Source organism: Gymnoscopelus braueri, assembly GCF_963280865.1.
Source record: "Gymnoscopelus braueri genome assembly, chromosome: 17".
In the NCBI taxonomy this organism is placed as follows: Eukaryota; Metazoa; Chordata; class Actinopteri; order Myctophiformes; family Myctophidae; genus Gymnoscopelus; species Gymnoscopelus braueri.
Window position 1 is genome coordinate 12,355,281 of NC_137617.1, and position 18,729 is coordinate 12,374,009.

The 18,729-nt window shown below is 40.5% G+C and overlaps 3 protein-coding genes across 3 annotated transcripts in view; all 3 read right to left on the minus strand.

The window, feature by feature from the left end:
- The window catches only part of LOC308104339 (B-cell receptor CD22-like), a gene marked incomplete at both ends in the record, with an annotated part of 36,054 nt that extends 34,697 nt beyond the window's left edge, over positions 1–1,357 (minus strand). Inside the window, 2 exons of the mRNA XM_080454755.1 lie at positions 569–628; positions 1,345–1,357. Coding sequence (XP_080310881.1) covers positions 569–628; positions 1,345–1,357 — 73 coding nt within the window. The remainder of the gene's footprint in view (positions 1–568; positions 629–1,344) is intronic.
- The window catches only part of LOC308104118 (Fc receptor-like protein 5), a 99,687-nt gene that overhangs the window by 42,734 nt on the left and 38,224 nt on the right, over positions 1–18,729 (minus strand). The gene's annotated exons all lie outside the window — the stretch shown is intronic.
- On the minus strand, positions 13,923–17,350 carry LOC308104341 (uncharacterized protein; the record flags this gene model as incomplete). Its single annotated transcript, XM_080454757.1, has 7 exons — positions 13,923–13,930; positions 14,847–14,944; positions 15,569–15,584; positions 15,731–15,847; positions 16,392–16,558; positions 16,989–17,014; positions 17,252–17,350. The coding sequence occupies 7 exons, from the start codon at positions 17,348–17,350 to the stop codon at positions 13,923–13,925; spliced, it is 531 nt and encodes a 176-aa protein (XP_080310883.1).

The window sequence follows — 18,729 nt, forward strand, 5'->3', positions numbered from 1 at the left end:
CTCAATGACCACAAAGGAAACAACCTGTGTGTCAAACCACACTCACATACTGCCTCCATCACAATGAAGCTTCTGTGTGTGTGTGTGTGTGTGTGTGTGTGTGTGTGTGTGTGTGTGTGTGTGTGTGTGTGTGTGTGTGTGTGTGTGTGTGTGTGTGTGTGTGTGTGTGTGTGTGTGTGTGTGTGTGTGTGTGTGTGTGTGTGTGTGTGACAACGCAGTGAGACCAAGATGTGTCACAATGTTGAATGATACAGGAAGACACACATCTCTGTACAACCACAGTGCTGTGCATCTCATCACTTTGTGAAACACATCAATTGTCTTCTTTCTCTCTACAAACAATATTTCTTCTGAGTCACGTTTATGGTTTGTTTATGTTATTTTATTGATGAGGGAAAGCTATCTTTTAAAACTGTGTTGTTCATTAAAAATAATATATGGGAATGTTAGTTTACTTGTTCACAATGTGTATTCCTTATAAAACTAAGGCTAAACAAATGTATATGTGACAAGTGGAAATGTGAGTATAAAGTGAGAGAAAATAAATCTTCACCTTGATGATCCTTACCATCTTCCCCATCATCACCATCTACTCCTATGGTCATATAGGAGAAGAAGCCACTCAGCACTGAAAAGCATAAGAGACACTATCAAGTTAAGCATACATCTGCATGTTTCCTTATGATATATATATATATATATATATATATATATATATATATATATATATATATATATATATATATAGTAGCGACCACGTCTTCCCAATATTCAAAACCATTTAGAAGTAGTGCTATGAGGCTGAGCTTCGCAGGAACAGTGTGACGCGTTTTCAAACAAAACCAAAATAATAACAAAAATGTTGTACTGAAGTTTAGGTGAATGAAACTGAAGACAAAAACTCCAAACGTAGGCTAAACGCCCTAAACGTATACAACGGTCAAAAGAAAATATTGAGCCTAGCTCACCCCCATTCTCTCACTGAATGCCCAGCTGCCTGAGACACACACCTGGAATAAACCAAAGGTAATGAGCAGACACACAGCAGGAGCTAATCACTCAATTACTATAGGAAGTGGGACATCAAAACAAAGCGTGGGAAAACCAAACAAAAAACAAATGGCATTTTGATCGATCACAGCAAATGCTTAAAATACTAAATAACTGAAACTGAAATTGTTGTGGCTCTTCTTGCAAAGATTGTTTTTGTCAATTAATGTCTCCCATAATCAGGGCAACAAGTTTGTGTAACACTGTTTTGGAGACACCCGCAAATTGCTACGAACAAAATACAAGAAGAAATACCCCTAGAGTCTGCGAGAGTGGGGGCGGAAGAAGACTCACCGACGGATAACATGGCAATAGACCCTGGAACGGAAAAGACTACGAGGAAGACATGCGCAGCATCATCGTCCGAGAAAACGCTTCAGGTCTGTCCCTGCGGCTGGAGGAATGTGACATCTTCACTGGGCCTGAAAATACATCAAGGGAGGAAAAAGTGCTTGAAGGAAGGAAAACAGGGACCTCGCATTGATACGTACTTCTTGAGAAGTCAATCAAGTCAGTCGAGTGAAGTCCAGCGACCGGAATCTCACCAAAGTTCGCAGGACATCAGCCCCCCTGAAGAAGGAAACTCAAGCACAGTGGCGGAAGCAGAGGGATGTATAGAGCCCATCCAGTCAAAACCAGCAATGGAGAGGAAGATCAGTGGAAACATACCCCGGGTGAAATGGCCTGGAGCCTCGGAGAAGAAACAATGGGAGACAATAAACAGCGACCTGACCAGTGTCCTACAAAGAATGAGCGGCACAGTTGAAAGAAAGCTTGACAAGATGGGAGACATCATCTACTCATACGGAGCAGAACGGTATGGAATAAGGAGCAAGCAGGGAAAGTTACCAGCACTAGAGAGTAAGTCCAGACGACAACAGGAGATCGACCGGCTGATCTGGGAGAGAAGGCAACTCAAGAAGCAGTGGAGGAAGGCTTCTGATAGTGAGAAGGAGGGCATCAACACCCTCCAGGGAGACATCAAAAGCCGGCTAACCACTCTGAGACGAGCAGAGAACCTGCGAAAGTCACGGAAAAAGAGAGAACGAGCAAGATCACGTTTCTTCAAGGACCCTTTCAAGTTTGTGAAAACTCTATTCACCAAAGAGAAAGGAGGAAACCTGAAAACATCAAAGCAGGAGCTGGAAACATATTTGGAAAGAATGTATGCGGATGACAAGAGGCACGAGCAGATAGATATTCCATCTGACATTCCACCAATCGAAGAACCCAAACATCAAATGGACATTAATCCTCCCAAATGGAGGGAGGTGGAACACGCAGTGAAGCGGGCGAGAGCTTCATCAGCCCCAGGGCCAAATGGAGTTCCGTACCGTGTCTACAAGAATGCCCCGGATATTCTTCGTTTGTTGTGGAGACTAATGAGAGTGGCCTGGGAGAAGGGAATCATACCCAAAGCATGGCGCAGGTCAGGAGGAGTCCTGATTCCAAAAGAGAAGGACTCCACGGATATCAACCAATTCCGCCCTATCAGTCTGCTTAATGTAGAGGGTAAGATTTTCTTCAGCGTCATAGCTCAGAGGGTGTCCAGCTATCTGGAGAGAAACAACCTTGTGGATACAGCAGTCCAAAAAGCAGGTATCCCAGGGTTCTCTGGATGCCTTGAACACACCAGCATGATTTGGCACCAAATCCAGACTGCTAAGAAGGAGAAGAGGGATCTCCATGTTGTTTTTCTTGACCTCGCTAATGCTTTTGGATCAGTCCCTCACAGTTTCCTCTGGGCATCCTTTGATTTCTTTAGGATACCCGAGACCATCAAGCACCTTGTCAAGTCCTATTTTCAAGATCTTCAGCTCTGTTTCACCACGCCAGACTTTACCACCACATGGCACCGCATGGAGATCGGCATAATGGCAGGATGCACCATCTCCCCATTGGCATTCACCATGGCGATGGAAGTCATTATAAGAGCCTCCAAGTGGGTGGTGGGCGGCGAGCGGCTGGCATCTGGCATCCGGCTACCGCCCATCAGGGCCTATATGGATGACATGACAACCATGACAACAACAATACCTTGTACCAGGCGCCTTCTAGGGAAGCTTCAAGAGAACATCACTGGGGCCAGAATGAAATTCAAGCCATCCAAATCAAGAAGCATCTCGATAGTTAAAGGTAAACTGATGGAACAAAGGTTCTTCATCGATCAAGAACCCATCCCAACGGTCACTGAAAAGCCTATCAAAAGTCTGGGAAGATGGTACGACTCAAAGCTGAAGGACTCTGATCAGGCACATGAACTCAGGCAAGAACTCATCAAAGGCCTGGAGGTCATTGACAAATCCATGCTGCCCGGCAAGCTGAAAATCTGGTGCCTGCAGTTCGGATTACTACCTCGCCTTATGTGGCCACTAACCATGTATGACATCACACTCACAAGAGTTGAGAAGATGGAGAGGATGATTAGCTCTCATCTGAGAAAGTGGTTAGGGGCCCCTCGATGCCTAAGTAGTAGGCTATAGCTCTGTATGGGCAGGGGCTACTCCAGCTTCCCCTCTCTAGCCTCACAGAGGAGTTCAAATGCACCAAAGTGAGATTAGAGATGACCCTGACAGAATCAAAGGACACTGTAATCCGAGCTGCTGCCCCAACCCTGGCAACAGGAAGGAAGTGGACAGTTAAGAATGCGGTACAGCAGGCAAAATCTGCTCTCCACCACAATGACATCGTGGGCCAAGTTCAACATGGAAGAAGTGGCTTGGGGCTGGGTGAAAAGCGACCCTGCTGGAGCAAAGCAGCCTCACGGGAACGGCGGAAAATGGTTGTGGCCGAAGTCCGCCGACAGGAGGAATCAAGCAGGTGTGCCAAGGCTGTGTCGCAAGTAAAACAGGGCCAGTGGATGAGATGGGAGAGCGTGGAAAAACGAAACATCAGCTGGAAGGACATGTGGGAGATGGAGACAAATAGGATAAGTTTCCTTATTCGATCCACCTATGATGTCCTTCCTACCCCTACAAATCTCAACCAATGGCTGGGCGAAGATCCATCATGCCCCCTGTGTTCAACACGAGCTACACTCAGACACATCCTTGTTGGGTGTAAAGTGAGCCTCTCCCAAGGACGGTACACCTGGAGACACAACCAAGTACTAAAGTGCCTGGCAGCAACTCTGGAAAGCAGGAGAACCACCATCAATGCCTTGCCGCCCAGAGTAACCAACTCAGCCAACTCAATTGCGTTTGTTCGAGAAGGGCAAAAAGGACGGCCGAAGTTTCCACCAAGGGCCAGGTTGGGTGAACTGGAGGCAGCCAGAGACTGGCAGATGCTGGTGGACGTGGGCCAACGGCTCACAGTTCCACCAGAGATAGTCATCACCAACCTGAGGCCTGATCTAGTCCTGTGGTCCAACTCACAGCGCAGAGTGTACTTTGTGGAGCTTACAGTCCCTTGGGAGGATGCGGTACAGGAAGCCTTTGAAAGAAAGAAACTGCGCTACTCAGATCTTGCAGCAGAGGCAGAACAGCGGGGCTGGAGAGCAAAGGTCTGCCCAGCAGAAGTTGGATGTCGGGGCTTTGTGGCAACATCAACTGTGAGGCTGATGAAGGACCTAGGCATCAGCGGACAAGTCCTACGCCAGGCCATCAAGGAACTATCCAGACTAGCAGAGCGGAGTAGCCAGTGGCTTTGGCTGAAAAGGAAAGACCCTAGTTGGTCTCCCAAATAAACCGGCTGGACAGATGCAGAGGGAACTGTTTCTGGGACGCCAGAATACACTGCTGAGCCTACTGGAGACGTCGTGGGGTTAAATCAGCGAAACGTTGGTGAAAGTAGGAACCCACTTGAAAATCCCTAAGAAGTGTCTGTCCAGCTGTCTCTACATGACAGCGCATCAAGTCTTCTATCTTTTAGGTATGCGGCCAAGTGAAAGCCTGGCTCAGGGAGTAGGACGCCCCTGCCATGCAGAGTCCCTAGGCACTTTGGATCTTTAACATCATATATCCTGTGTTTTCAAAATCGTAGAGTAAAAGAGTAATACATGCTGAATTGAATTGCTCATATAGATCATCATTGACTTTTGTATGAATATTGTTCATGTTTGTGGAGCTAATTTTTTTCAGTATAATCCTCGATTCTTAATGTTAATTAAAAACAAATAATACTTTCATCCAGGTTTTGTTTGGCAGGGGTAAAATCTGTGGGATTCTACAAAACAGCTATTTCCATGCAAGTCAACTATGAACAATAGACACTGAAGGCCAGTTGCCTGTCTGCCTCCCATACACGCGCACGCACACACACACACACACACACACACACACACACACACACACACACACACACACACACACACACACACACACACACACACACACACACACACACACACACACACACACACACACACACCAGGGGTTGACACTAAGGTCTCAGAGGCACTTGCCCGTCGGGCAAGTACAGGTCATTTTCTACTTGCCCACAGGTCTTGCCCACTTGCCCAAAAAGTAAATTGTCCTTTATAAAATGATAGGTTAAATTTGTATTACCGTTCAATTAAACACTTATTTTTTACTTTCTACTTGCGAATTATGGGGCTGCACGAAAAAAAAAGTCATACCTCAATATGTATGCCAAATATCTAAATAGCTATGAATATGACTATGGGTTGAAGGTAGGGTAAGTGATATTTTTTGGTTAAAACAAAAAGGGTTTTGTTATGGGTTAAAGCTCTATATTCTGATAGTACTCATTGTTATAGAGTGTTTGTTCAGTAACAGGGGTCTCTCTGTCTCTCCAGCTCTTTGATAGACAGAAAATAAATTTCCAGTTAGGTGACACCATTTCAGCCAATGTTCCAGTTCCAATTTTACATGCTCATTTCTTTGTGTCATCACTTCCAATTTCACTTGTTTAATCTGTATCCTGTCTGAGTTCTCTGTCCTGATTCGATGAAATTGGTATCCTGAACCGAAAAGGCATTTTCTGTTTAATAAAGAGCTGGAGAGACAAAATGTGCACCTGCCCGTGGGGCAACCAGATAGCAAACTTCACCTGCCCTACCATTTTATTTACCTGCCCGGGCAGGCGGGCAGGTGTTAGTGTCAACCCCTGTACACACACACACACACACACACACACACACACACACACACACACACACACACACACACACACACACACACACACACACACACACACGCTCATGTACATGCACATGCACACTAACGCACGCACACATGCACATCATCATCATTAGAGTGCCCTCGAGATCTGCAACACAAGCTGCTTCCAATGGTCTCATTAATTGATTTTCAAAGTGGGGTCCGGGGACACCCAGGGGTCATTGGGGGAGGGGGGCTCCAGGTGGTCCCCCAGCAAAATGCCAAACAGTTTAGGCACAATTTTGTATTTCTGCTACTTTTGAAAAGACTAATTTTCTCTTACACAAAATGGCAAGTATTTTAAAATGGGGGTTCCACTAATACATGTCAATTTGGGGGTCCTTGACATTAAATGTTTGAGAAAAACTGGTACAGAATAGGCTACAGAGGGTTTAAGTCAGGCCTGTCAAACTCGCGGCCCGCGGGCGTTTTGCGGCCCGCGGAAAGGTCCATAGCGGCCCGCGAAATACTTTGAAAAATAGTAAATTGACACTACATCTAACAGACATAAAGTCGCAGTTTGCATTGCTGTGCTGCCAAGCAGCTCGCCCCTCGCCCCTCCCCCACTCGCTGCTACTTGACTGAGTACCTCTGATCGCCCAGGCATTGTCTAACCAGCTGCGGAATGTTCTGGCTGATTGGCTCGTTAACAGTCTATTCAACTAGTCTCTTTGATCGTCACACAGGAGTCAGCCCAGCACGGACATGTACACACACTCTCTCTCTCTCTCTCTCTCTCTCTCTCTCTCTCTCTCTCTCTCTCTCTCTCTCTCTCTCTCTCTCTCTCTCTCTCTCTCTCTCTCTCTCTCTCTCTCTCTCTGTCTGTCTGTCTGTCTGTCTGTCTGTCTGTCTGTCTGTCTGTCTGTCTGTCTGTCTGTCTGTCTGTCTGTCTGTCTGTCTCACACACACACACACACACACACACAAACGTAGTGCAGTGTTATGAAAATAACTGCTCCCTGACATTAAGTTTGTTAAAGCAAAGAGATGTCAGGTGTCTGGGAGCAGCAAGTGATTTAGATGAAATTTCATGCTGGCTACACCATGTAAATTTGCCATTTTTGAAAATATAATAATGGTAATAGGTAGTTAGAAGCATTAATCATATATGTGTTAAAAACGTATAAATGTATCAAAGCTGCTTCTTTTATTTCTCAGGAGCTTGCCCAGTGAAATCCTCAGTATTAATTGAACTCAGAGCGTATTTAACATTCAATCTGGGAAAGCATCTGTGTCATTTTAAGATTTATTTGGCTATTCAAAAATAGCAGATATACAAGCTCATAGTGCGGCACTGAGTGCCACACTATGAGCTTGTAGATCTGCTATTTTTGTAAATGTAAATAATTAAAGTAGCTAATCTTCATAAAACATGTTTTTAAAGTGATATACTGTAGTTATAGCAGTGACTGAGATGTAGTGGAGTAGAAAGTTCTGGAAATTGGAAATACTCTAGTAAAGTAAAACTACGTCAAATCTTTACTTAGGTACAGTACTTGAGTAAATGTAATTAGTTACTTTACACCACTGTTCTATAAATGTAATTATTTAACCACCCACACACATTACCAGGTATTGTTTAACTTCAAATTATTCTACTTAAAATGGTTTATAATAATAAATGTAATAATAATAATAATAATTATTATTATTATTATTATTGTTACAAATTGCATTTTTTGTTTTCTGAGACAAGACAACAGATTGAAAAACAATGCTGTATAACTGAATGCGTGTGAGCGCGCATGTGCGTCCGCAACTGGTTCCTGCCCACCTCAAGTCACCATTTGACCAATCTTGCCCGGACACCAAAATGAGTTCGACACCCCTGGTTTAAGTGGTTAATGATGTAGTAGAATGTAAAATTATTTGCAATAATATTCTGATATTCAACAAATGTTTTGCAGCTTGTAGGTAGCTGCATATAATCATCATTTGCTAATGTAAAAAAATATTCTGTAGTCTGTAGTTACATCATCACTGTCTTAATGGTCTGCTATTTTGTTTATTAGAATATTGTTGAAATGATACATCTACGGCACAGCCAAAATATTGTTCAAGATCCTATAAACAACTTGCAAATTGATGCCATTGACATGTTTTTACTGTATACACTATATACTGTACAATTCAGCAGCTTAACTTTAACATAATGATAATAATGTTGTACAGCCACATATTCCTTCATTATAATGGTTAAATGAGTCCAATAGACCTAATAGTAATAACAGTGATATACTCACAGAGGAGCACATAGAGCAGAGTGGGCCCCATCCTCTGCTGTGATGAATGGCTCTGCTCTACCTCTTCAGAATAACCTTTCTACTACCCATACACAGTGAGCTAGTACTGCTGTATGAAACAGGGAAATAAAAGAGACAGAGAGAGGAAGTAGTGTGGGGGGTAGAGTTAGAGGCCGTGAGAAAGATGTTACACTTGCATGCCACGTCATGAGCTCAGTATACATTGTATTTCTTTCTAAATTCTTTATTAAATTCAGCTCATTCTTTGCAGGTCTAAATAGATTTGATCTTTATCATGCATGGTTAAAAAAAAGGAAAAAGAGAAAAACATGGCGTGATGTTAAAATATCCAAAGTCCCTGGTCACCATGATGGAGAGCAGATTGTGCCACCTGTACCACATTCTTAACCATTCACATCCTATAAATAATAATAATAGTTGCCAGGGTTGTGGCAGCAGCTCAGATCACAGTGTCCTTTGACTCTGCCAGGGTCATCTCTCCAGACTTACTTTAATGCAGTGGATCCCAAACTTTTTTCCCTGGAGCCCCGCTTTCTTACATCTGACAAAAGCTGAGACCCCCCACATGTGTGCGTGTGCAGAGTGTACAAATGGAACCAAATGGGCCCTTATATGGCCTTTGTACACTCTCAGAGTAACTAGAGTGGTGATAGACTCATCTTTGTCTAAGGAGCCTTCTTTTGTGGTGTGTGAGTCTTTCACCACTCTAGTTATGGTGAAACACTCTTTCACCGTTTTAGTTATTGAGACTACCACTCCTGCAACCAACCTTAACTAAGGACAAAGAAAGGGGCAACAGTCTACCCTGGTCCCTGGAATTAACTCTCAGAGTTTCATAAACACTGAGGATTTTACAGTGTTGATTAAGTCCCGGAGATGTAAAAAGAAAGTATCAAATAAGGGTCCGTGGCTTAATGCATGTCAAACTGGGGGTCCTTGAAATGAAAATGGTTGAGAAATGAGAATCACTGGATTTGATTATCTCCAGACCTTTTATGGTCAGTTCTTTGCCTAAGCTCCTGTGTCTGGTCAGGCACCTTCAGTTTTGACTCATACAGCTTCCCATGTAGGATTCACGCACACGGAGGATGGGTTTGATTTGACTACTGGACAACTCCCTCACAATAGGTATTTGGGTGTAGAACTACATTCATGAATATACAGCCTTTGCCATTTACACTACATTACTAGGCCGATGCCCATTGAGAACGCATGTCCCTCTGGCATAAACAGAGGTTTATGTTTTTTGTCAAAAGCTTAAAGCACTATATTCTGATAGTAATCATTGCTAGAGTGTTTGTTCAGTAACAGGGGTCTCCCTGTCTCTCCAGCTCTTTAATAAACAGAAAATACATTTTCAGGTACAGTAGGTGACAAAATGTCTGCCAATCAGGACAGAGTGCCCATTTATCAGCTTCATTTTATAGTGTTCCAGTTCCAATTTTGTCTGCTCATTTCTTTGTGTCATCACAGTTTCACTTGTTTAATCTGTATCCTGACTGAGTTCTCTATCCTGATTGGATAAAATTGGTATCCCGACATGAAAATGCATTTTCTGTTTAATAAAGAGCTGGAGAGACATGGAGACTCCTGTTACTGAACAAACACACTATAAAAAAATCCTCAATCAAAAAAATATTTCCCAAGCAAACATTTTTACGGGTCGTGAGTAAATATCCCCCTTTTTAATTTCCTACGTAAAAAAACTGTATTTAAAAAGATTTAAAGATTCAATTAAAAACTATTCAAACATTACAACAAAAGTATTTGATAAATACAATAAAATCTAATCATTTCCATAAATAAATAAAAAAAATGTTCAAGAAGTAGTCAAATAGCAGATAATAAGCTCTCAATGCGGCACGAAGCGACGTGTTGATCAGAGCTTGTAGATCTGCTATTTTCACTAGTTTGGGTCATGGGCAAACGTCTAATTCCTCTTTTGGGTCTTGAGCTAAAACGTTTGTGAACCACTGCCCTATTGATTGATTGATTGATTGAATACTTTATTAGACAGAAATGCACACAGTACAGGTACACTTGAGCTAAAAGGATAACATAAAATAAGTCCTGTAGAAGGCCTTATTTCCATTGAGGTCCTATGTATTCCATTCATCAACATAGAAAATAACATCAAAATACACTATCATCAACAAATATAAAACACTATATGTGTACATGAGTAGATAAAGGGGGAAAGGGGGGGGGGGGTGAAGGCAGTGCCTTCTCCCTTCTATGGGAGAAGTGAGTATAACTCCCCATTTTCAGGCCTGTTTTGAAGGAAGACAGTGATCCATATTTTTTAAGGAATGGGGTCAGGGCATTCCACATTTTGGAGGCAGTGCTGTAGAAAGAGAATTTACCCATGTTTGTTCTATAGGAGGGTGGTACCAGATCGATGTGGTCTCTCCCTCTAGTATTGTGGCTGTGCAGAGTCACTTTTGTGAGGTATTTAGTCAGATATGAGGGTATTGAGGGCATTGAGGGCATTGAGGGCAAAGCCCCATTGACCATTTTGAAAGCCAATCCCATTTTTTAAAAATCCTATAGCAATGAGTACTATCAGAATCAAGAGCTATTTAACACTTATTTTAACCAAATAAATCACATACGATACCCTACCTCTAAAGTTTGAGCCAATCAGTCAGACGTTTCTCACATAATGATTGGGGACAGAAGGACAGACATGCAACCAGAGACTTTACTTTGAAACTAGGATAGGCTACTACTAAATTGACCAGTAGATGGCAATAAAGGACTAGGACATAAAATGCACATTTGTGAAAATGACAGCTTTGCAATCAAGAAGTGATACAAGTGTAGCAGTTGTTGCCATATTTGATTATTATTATTATTGTTATTATATTTTTTATGTAATGTATGAACAGTATCAAAGGAGCCTCTCAAAGGAGTCTTCTCAACAAACATTACAATAATGGCAGAAATAATGCAGTAATTAAGTCTTTCCCATCATCTGTCACCAGCTGTCAGTTCTGGGTTAAGTTGTGTGTTGCTGAATAATTTGTTGCCAAATTTGAAAACTGCTAAGAAAATGATGTCACAGAGCCACCAGTACATCTGAAAACCTATTCAGAGATCTGGAGATTGTATGTGTTTCTTAATAGGGAAGTAGGCCTACCAAGAGAGAGAAGTGATGTTTCCCCTGACGCATTTTCATGAGAGGGTTTGAACAAGCATTATTGAACTCTTATAAAAGTAATGATGAGACAAGTGAGCTATGCATTAGATGAGATGAACTCTACAGAAGAACTTTACTCCATGCATTTCTGTTTTTTATACTGTTTTTATCTGGTTATGCTTGTTTTTTTGTCACTATTTATTTCTTATTTTAGGAATTGTTGCTGTCTTTTTAGGAGAAACATAATCTCGTTTTTTTCTGATTCTGCTTTTTTTTTTTTTAAAGACAAATAAAGCAATCGTGAATCTTGAGGTTTCTGCCATTGAAAATCTTTACATAAATGCAGTGTGGGCGTCAAAACAAACACATTACGGCATCTGCTATGCTGGTAAGGCCTATAATGTCACTAAACATGGCTGTGTGCAAAAAGCTGTACAAGTGCTGTTCCAGTACCTATAATATCATATAACTAACTATAACTCTCTTAATTTTATGAAGAATCCATAATAACTTTGTGGACCTGGAATGGCACAGGTGTCAAAGGATTTTAGGGAAAAAAATACTTTTAAAAGACAAATGAGTAACTGATTGTATTCAACCTACTTTATGTATATTTATGGAAAAAAATATGCCTGTGTTTAATGTAAAAACAGAATTAATCTCATTGACAAAAAAGTGTTCTGGCTTCTCAAAGTGTCTAATCTAACAATTACATTACGTACTCTAATTAGGTAAGTACATTTTATTTGTAGAGCATCTTTCACAGACATTGACAGTCACAGAGTGCTTTACAAGTTTAAGAGCAGAAGAAAATATCAATAATAAAATCAAAAGACAAAATTAAACAATCGCCATTTAACCAATCAACCAATATGAGTTCAAGGAAATCACAATACAAGACATATCACAACACAAAGAGCTGTAATCACAAAGAATGAAATCACAAAGAGCTATTTGAATAGCCTTATCTAAAAGCTTATCTAAAAACACATTCCCTGCCAGAGGGTTTTTTTATATTTTACTTCCCCCAGTGCCAGTGTTTAAATTTTTTTTACACAGGAGCCGAGATACAGGATTTTAAAGTAATAAGTTAACCAAGGAGTGAATGGAGCTAGAAATCTTTGGATCGTGATATCTCTGGTTCTGTGTGGATAAATTGAAAAAAAAAAAGACAAAAAAAACGGTTATACTCGTGGATGGCAGTAAACGGGTGTATTTTTCATCAACGGTTATACTCGTGATTGGCAGGTAAAGTGTTAATCAAATATAATGCAAATGTCTCTGAGATTTGAACACACATTTGGGTTTAGGTATCTAATACAGTTGGCAACATTTGCAGCAATCTTATCTGGAGCAATAATTAGGACTTTTTTTCTGCATTTAGTTGTAGAAAGTTGCTGGCCATCCAGTTCTTAATGACAGACAAACAATCATGCAGTAAATTGATTTCATCAGTCCTATCTAGTATAACACTATTATAATATATAATGGGGAAGCATATAAAGAGCAAACAGTCAATCAAAATAATAATACTAACAAGCAAATCAGTTTGTGGCTTTGTAACACTCATAATAAAAAAAATATATATAAAAATAAGAATAAAACGTTATAAGATCATTTATTTTGGCTTCTCAAATGCATGTCTAATATAACAATTAATTAAAGGGCCAGCTGAAAAACAATACTGTTTAGGCATTGACAAATTGGCACTGCAATCTAAGCAACTTAAAGGTAGGGTAAGTGATTTGCATTGGTTAAAATAAGTGTTAAATAGCTCTATATTCTGATAGTACTCATTGCTATAGAGTGTTTGTTCAGTAACAGGAGTCTCCTTGTCTTTCCACCTCTTTATTAAACAGAAAATGCATTTTCGTTTCAGTTTCAGTTTCATTTCCAATTTTATCCAACCAGGGCAGAGAACTCAATCAGGATACAGATTAAACAAGTGAAATTGGAAGTGATGACACTAAGAAATGAGCAGGCAAAATTGGAACTGGAACACTATACAAATTAAGCTTAAATGGGTACTTTCTCCTGATTGGCTGAGATTTTGACACCTACCGGAAAATGTATTTTCTGTTTATTAAAGAGCTGGAGAGACAGGGAGACTCCTTTTACTGAACAAACACTCTACAGCAATGATTACTATCAGAATATAGTGTTTTAACATTTTAACAAAATACTTTTTGTTTTAACCAAAAAATATCACTTACCCTACCTTTAAATTAACAACATCAAAATACATGAATTAGCCTAGAGTTTTACAGTATATTGCACTTACACAGAATATACTGTATTAGTCACATTTGACTTTATCCAGGTGTGTGGTGTTGTGGGGTTGTCCTGTCTCTAAGGAGCTGAAACAAAGTGACAGTATAATTTAAAATAGGATCAATATGTCATTAAACATGACAGATAATATGTTGTGTCATCTTTACTGCCTTTCCTTAACTGTAATATGAAAAACTGTATTTGCCTCTCAGTCAGAGTGGTCAGAGTTTTGTTATTCATTGAGTTCAGTTTTCATTCCATATCACAGATATTTCTGCTCATTTGAAATTCCCTCAATAAGCACTTGGCCTCAAAATATCCATAATTGTGGACTCTGATGATACTAATCAGTGTTGTAATTTTGGAACAGTATGGCATGATGAGAATACTTAAAGATGCAGTCCATTAAATATTGTTGTATTCTTTTTTTTACAGGTTTGTTAATGTAAACTTTTTCAAAACGTTATAACTGCTGCTATTGTGAAAATATTGACAAATCCTCCTAGTTGTAAACATAATTACAATTAGAGGGAAGAGAAAGGATTTAGATTCTAGACCTATAGGAAGCGATCAGAAATGTATGTCGGCAAAAATGATCTTCTCTGTTATGTACAACATCCTAAGTCTAGGGATCAAACCGAAAACATTCAGTACAGGCCAAACATTTTTTGTTTAGTGCATTTAAATCATTGGATTGGATCTTCAAAAAGTATATACTGTACCATTTCCATAGACAGGGTGGTTGATTACGTCATAGACACTTGTGTCGGCTGAATGTAAACAAATAAGCATTAATGTAGTTCTTATTTAATGTTTTATTTAAAACATGGTTTCGATTTAGTTTAAAAAAAAAAAAGACAAACACAAACAAACGGACAGACTTGTAATGTACTTCCAAAACAGACAATCATTGTTTAATGTTTAACTAATTTAAATTCAAATTAGAACCAAAATGTCCTTCTGAGCAGAACTTGTTAGAACATGATTGGTTCAAAGACTGACCGTGTTGCAGTGAGCTGTACACAGCATCAGGAGCCACATTCTGATTGGTCCTCTGGTCTGTAGCTGAGACCTGATTGGTTCCCTGAGACTGAATGAGTCTGTAATTAAAATATACTTATCTATCAGAAACAAAGTATAAACGAGATGTAATCTCCCAGCAGCCACTAGTGTTAGCCCTAGACCTAGGGCAGGGATTTCATGGAGGTCAAGAAGGCCCTTAGTTTCGCCTCATGCACCCCCCCCCCCAAATATGCCCTGAGGCCACAGTGGCCTTAGTGCTCCAGCTTCACTGTCCCAGCTGATTTCACCTTTTCTCCTCTGTGTCTTTCCTGTCAATACATTTTTAGACAACATGTCTTTTGTTAAGCTCTTAACTCTCCTGACTCCCCATCCCAGTCTTCAAACCAGTCCAGTGACTCTAATTGGTGCAGGACTTTTGACTCGGGAGTTTGCAAATATTGGTTATTTGTAAATATCACTACATTATTTTGGGAAATAAACAGCTTATTTATTTCACTGAGTTGTACTGTGTTAAATCATCCTTAACCCTTAAATTCAGTTCATTATTTCAGTGGATTGAAATCATTGTTTTTATGTGATGGCCTTCCTGCCCATTTGGCCATTGTGAATAGTGTCAAAAAATTACAATACCAAAGACCAAGTGTTTTTGCTCCTAAAAAGATGAAATTCCAGGCCTGCCTAGAACAGAGCGATGTACCTACCTGGCACAACATTGATCTGTAAAAAAAAAGAAGAAAGAACAAAATATGTTAAATCAGTCCTACAATTTAGGCATTTAGCAGATGCCTAAATGCAGTCCTCTGCTGTTCAGTGCCACAACATACTGTAAACAAAAAGATAATCAATATTCGAGTAGTTCTGACCTTTGAATGTTCTGTATCGACACAGCAGGAGCAGTAAGATGGTCAGTAGAATCACAACAATCAGTCCTACAATCAGCCCCACTACATGTAGAGAACTCTGTTCCACAGGTTGAGACACTATGATGACAATGAAAATAGCATTGGAAATAGATTAATAATATTAGCAACTCATTTTAGCATGTAACTGCTTCAAGAAATTGTGAATCATTGACTGATATAAGTCTGGGAGACCACTGTCATGTCTTATAGATAGATATAAGATAGCAGATCTACAACCTCTACAACGCATCGCACAGTGACGTGTTGTGAGCTTGAAGATCTGGTATATTTCACTATATTTGAAAGGCTTAAGTGGTTAATTCAAAATATATTTTGTAAGTTTGGGTTCCAAGAGTCCTTTCCTAGAAATGTAGTGGAGTCAAAAATACAATATTTCTATTTGAAATGTAGCGGAGTGAAAGTCATGTGCTTAAAAACAACCAAATACTCAAATACCCAAATACATTTTCTTAAGTACAGCACTCAAGCAAATGTATACTTTAGTTGCTCTCCACCACTGCATGTACCACAGAATTATGATAAAGAAATGTACTAAGTAGATGTGTCAAGTGCAATATTAGCATATTTTTTAAATACATGAAAAACAAAACTGTAAACTCACATCTCACTGCCATCCAGCTCTGTGGTGATTCTCCTCTAGAACATTTACACTTGTAGAAGCCCTCATCAGACTTAGAGACAGCAGGTATGATCATCTCTCCACTGGTTTTATTTTGGACCAGTTCTTTATTTCTATAGAAGTCCACATTGGAGAGGGATGAGACTGTTCTGTGTTTGCATTGAAGAGTCACAGAATGTCCCTCAGTCACAGGGTGAACAGGACTCACCAGGATGACAGAACCAGCTGTAAAACAGTAAACAGGTTAATAAATAGTCCATGTTAGGTTCAAACAAAAGCACGCTTTTATAATGACTTGATGGAATGCTGCAGTATTTTTAGGTAATGAATTAAGTGACTGGACTCACAATACTCAAGTACTGTAATGTTGACAGCATTGCTGTACTCTCCCAGTCCAGACTCACACCAGTACACTCCACTGTCACTTGGATATAAGGGTTTGGTCCATGTAGATCCAGTCATATATATTTCAGATGAAGACTCCAGTTGGTGCCTCTTCATTTTCCATTCAGTAGAGTTTCCCTCACAGCTCAGTGAGACAGACTCAGAGTAGAAGTTCTGAGTTCTGTTAGAACTCACTGTGAGAGAAGCTGAAGAATGAACATCTAGAACACAACACAGGATCAGAGCAGACGTCAAACAAAGAGCAGTGTTACAATGACCAATATTGAACTAAATGCAAGAATAGTGAGAACAAGATGAGATAATGTGTCAGTCAGTCAGTCAGTCAGTCAGTCAGTCAGTCAGTCAGTCAGTCAGTCAGTCAGTCAGTCAGTCAGTCAGTGGGGCTGTCATGTAGGGGGAAGAAGAATGAAAAATGATGAATTATGAGTCACACTCACCACCAGACCACACAAACTGAGGTTCACTGTTCCTAGTGTAATAAACGGGGTCTCCTCTCCCAGCTTTACACACATATCCTCCTGTGCCTGTAGGATCATGAATGATGTAGGAAGCCTCTACAGTCCCATTGAGGCTACCAGGTAAGAGCTCATAAGTGTAGGAGTTGTGTGATGGTTGAGGAACAGCTCTGTACCAGTAGAACCTCCAGTCTGCAGATGATTCTTTAACTTCACAGCTCAGAGTCACTGAGGCTCCAGGACTCAACCATGGAGGAGACAATCTCAGAACAGACTGGGGTTTGACTGTTGGAAAAAACATTTATCTGGATTAAAAACATGGTGCTGTCTGACATGACATTATGTCTAATGTTGCATGATTTCCATGCAAGACCTGGAGGCTGCACAAAAGACAATAATGTACATAAACTTTTCTTTTTCACGTCTACATGTTTTCCTATGACTGTTCTTGTCTTTGCATAATGCAATTTTTTTTCGCTCTGCAGCGACACACAGGCTACACAAGCACAAGCACATGTGCGTGCATGCGTGCACACACGCACACGCACACACGCACACACACACACACACACACACACACACACACACACACACACACACACACACACACACACACACACACAACACGTCACATCGCGCTGCGACGTGTTGTGAGCTTGTTGATCACTAGTATAGAGCCCTGAGGGGCACCGGTCAACCATATACATATTATACTGTATGTCTGGAGGCTGAACGAGGCATACTGGTCATGTGTTATGTTATACATGATTTTCTATCACAATCTCTATCTACTCTTTAGAAGTAAAACCTCCAGACTGAAGATGAAAGTCAAGAGTATACCATAGCCTACCTTTAAAAGACACAGTGATGGGATTGCTGAACTTGGAATCTTGTTGGTCATGCTTGCGTTGACCTCTACACTGGTATTCACCACTGGATGTCTGAGAAGGACTTAAAGTGTATTCAGGTTCTTCACTGGACGTCTTGACACGGGTATATTTATCCTTCCACCATGTGTACTCCCAGTCAGAAGCACTTCCTTCCTGTATCGTACACTTCAGAATAACAGTCTCTCCAATGAAAAACTGAGGCCAGTCAGGTTGTCTGCTGAGAACAGGCACAGGTGCCTCTGTAGAAGTAACACACATAGTTAAGTTTAGTAATACTTTATTGATCCTTGTGGGGAAGTGCATCCTCTGTATTTAACCCATCCTTCTAACTATTAGGATGGTTAATGGTTAATAGCAGCAACTAGCATCTAGACACCAGCTCCAACTCTAAGGTCACCCTTGGTCAAGAGCAGCTGGCAGAATGTATGTCCCTAACATGTAGTAGCCTAGATCTTTTTTTGTAGGAATAAACCTGACGTGTGGAGAACATGTAAACTCCACACTGTTGCTAGTGATAACCAATTAGCCACTGTGCCACATACAGAAGAACAATGTTTAAATTCAGTTCAT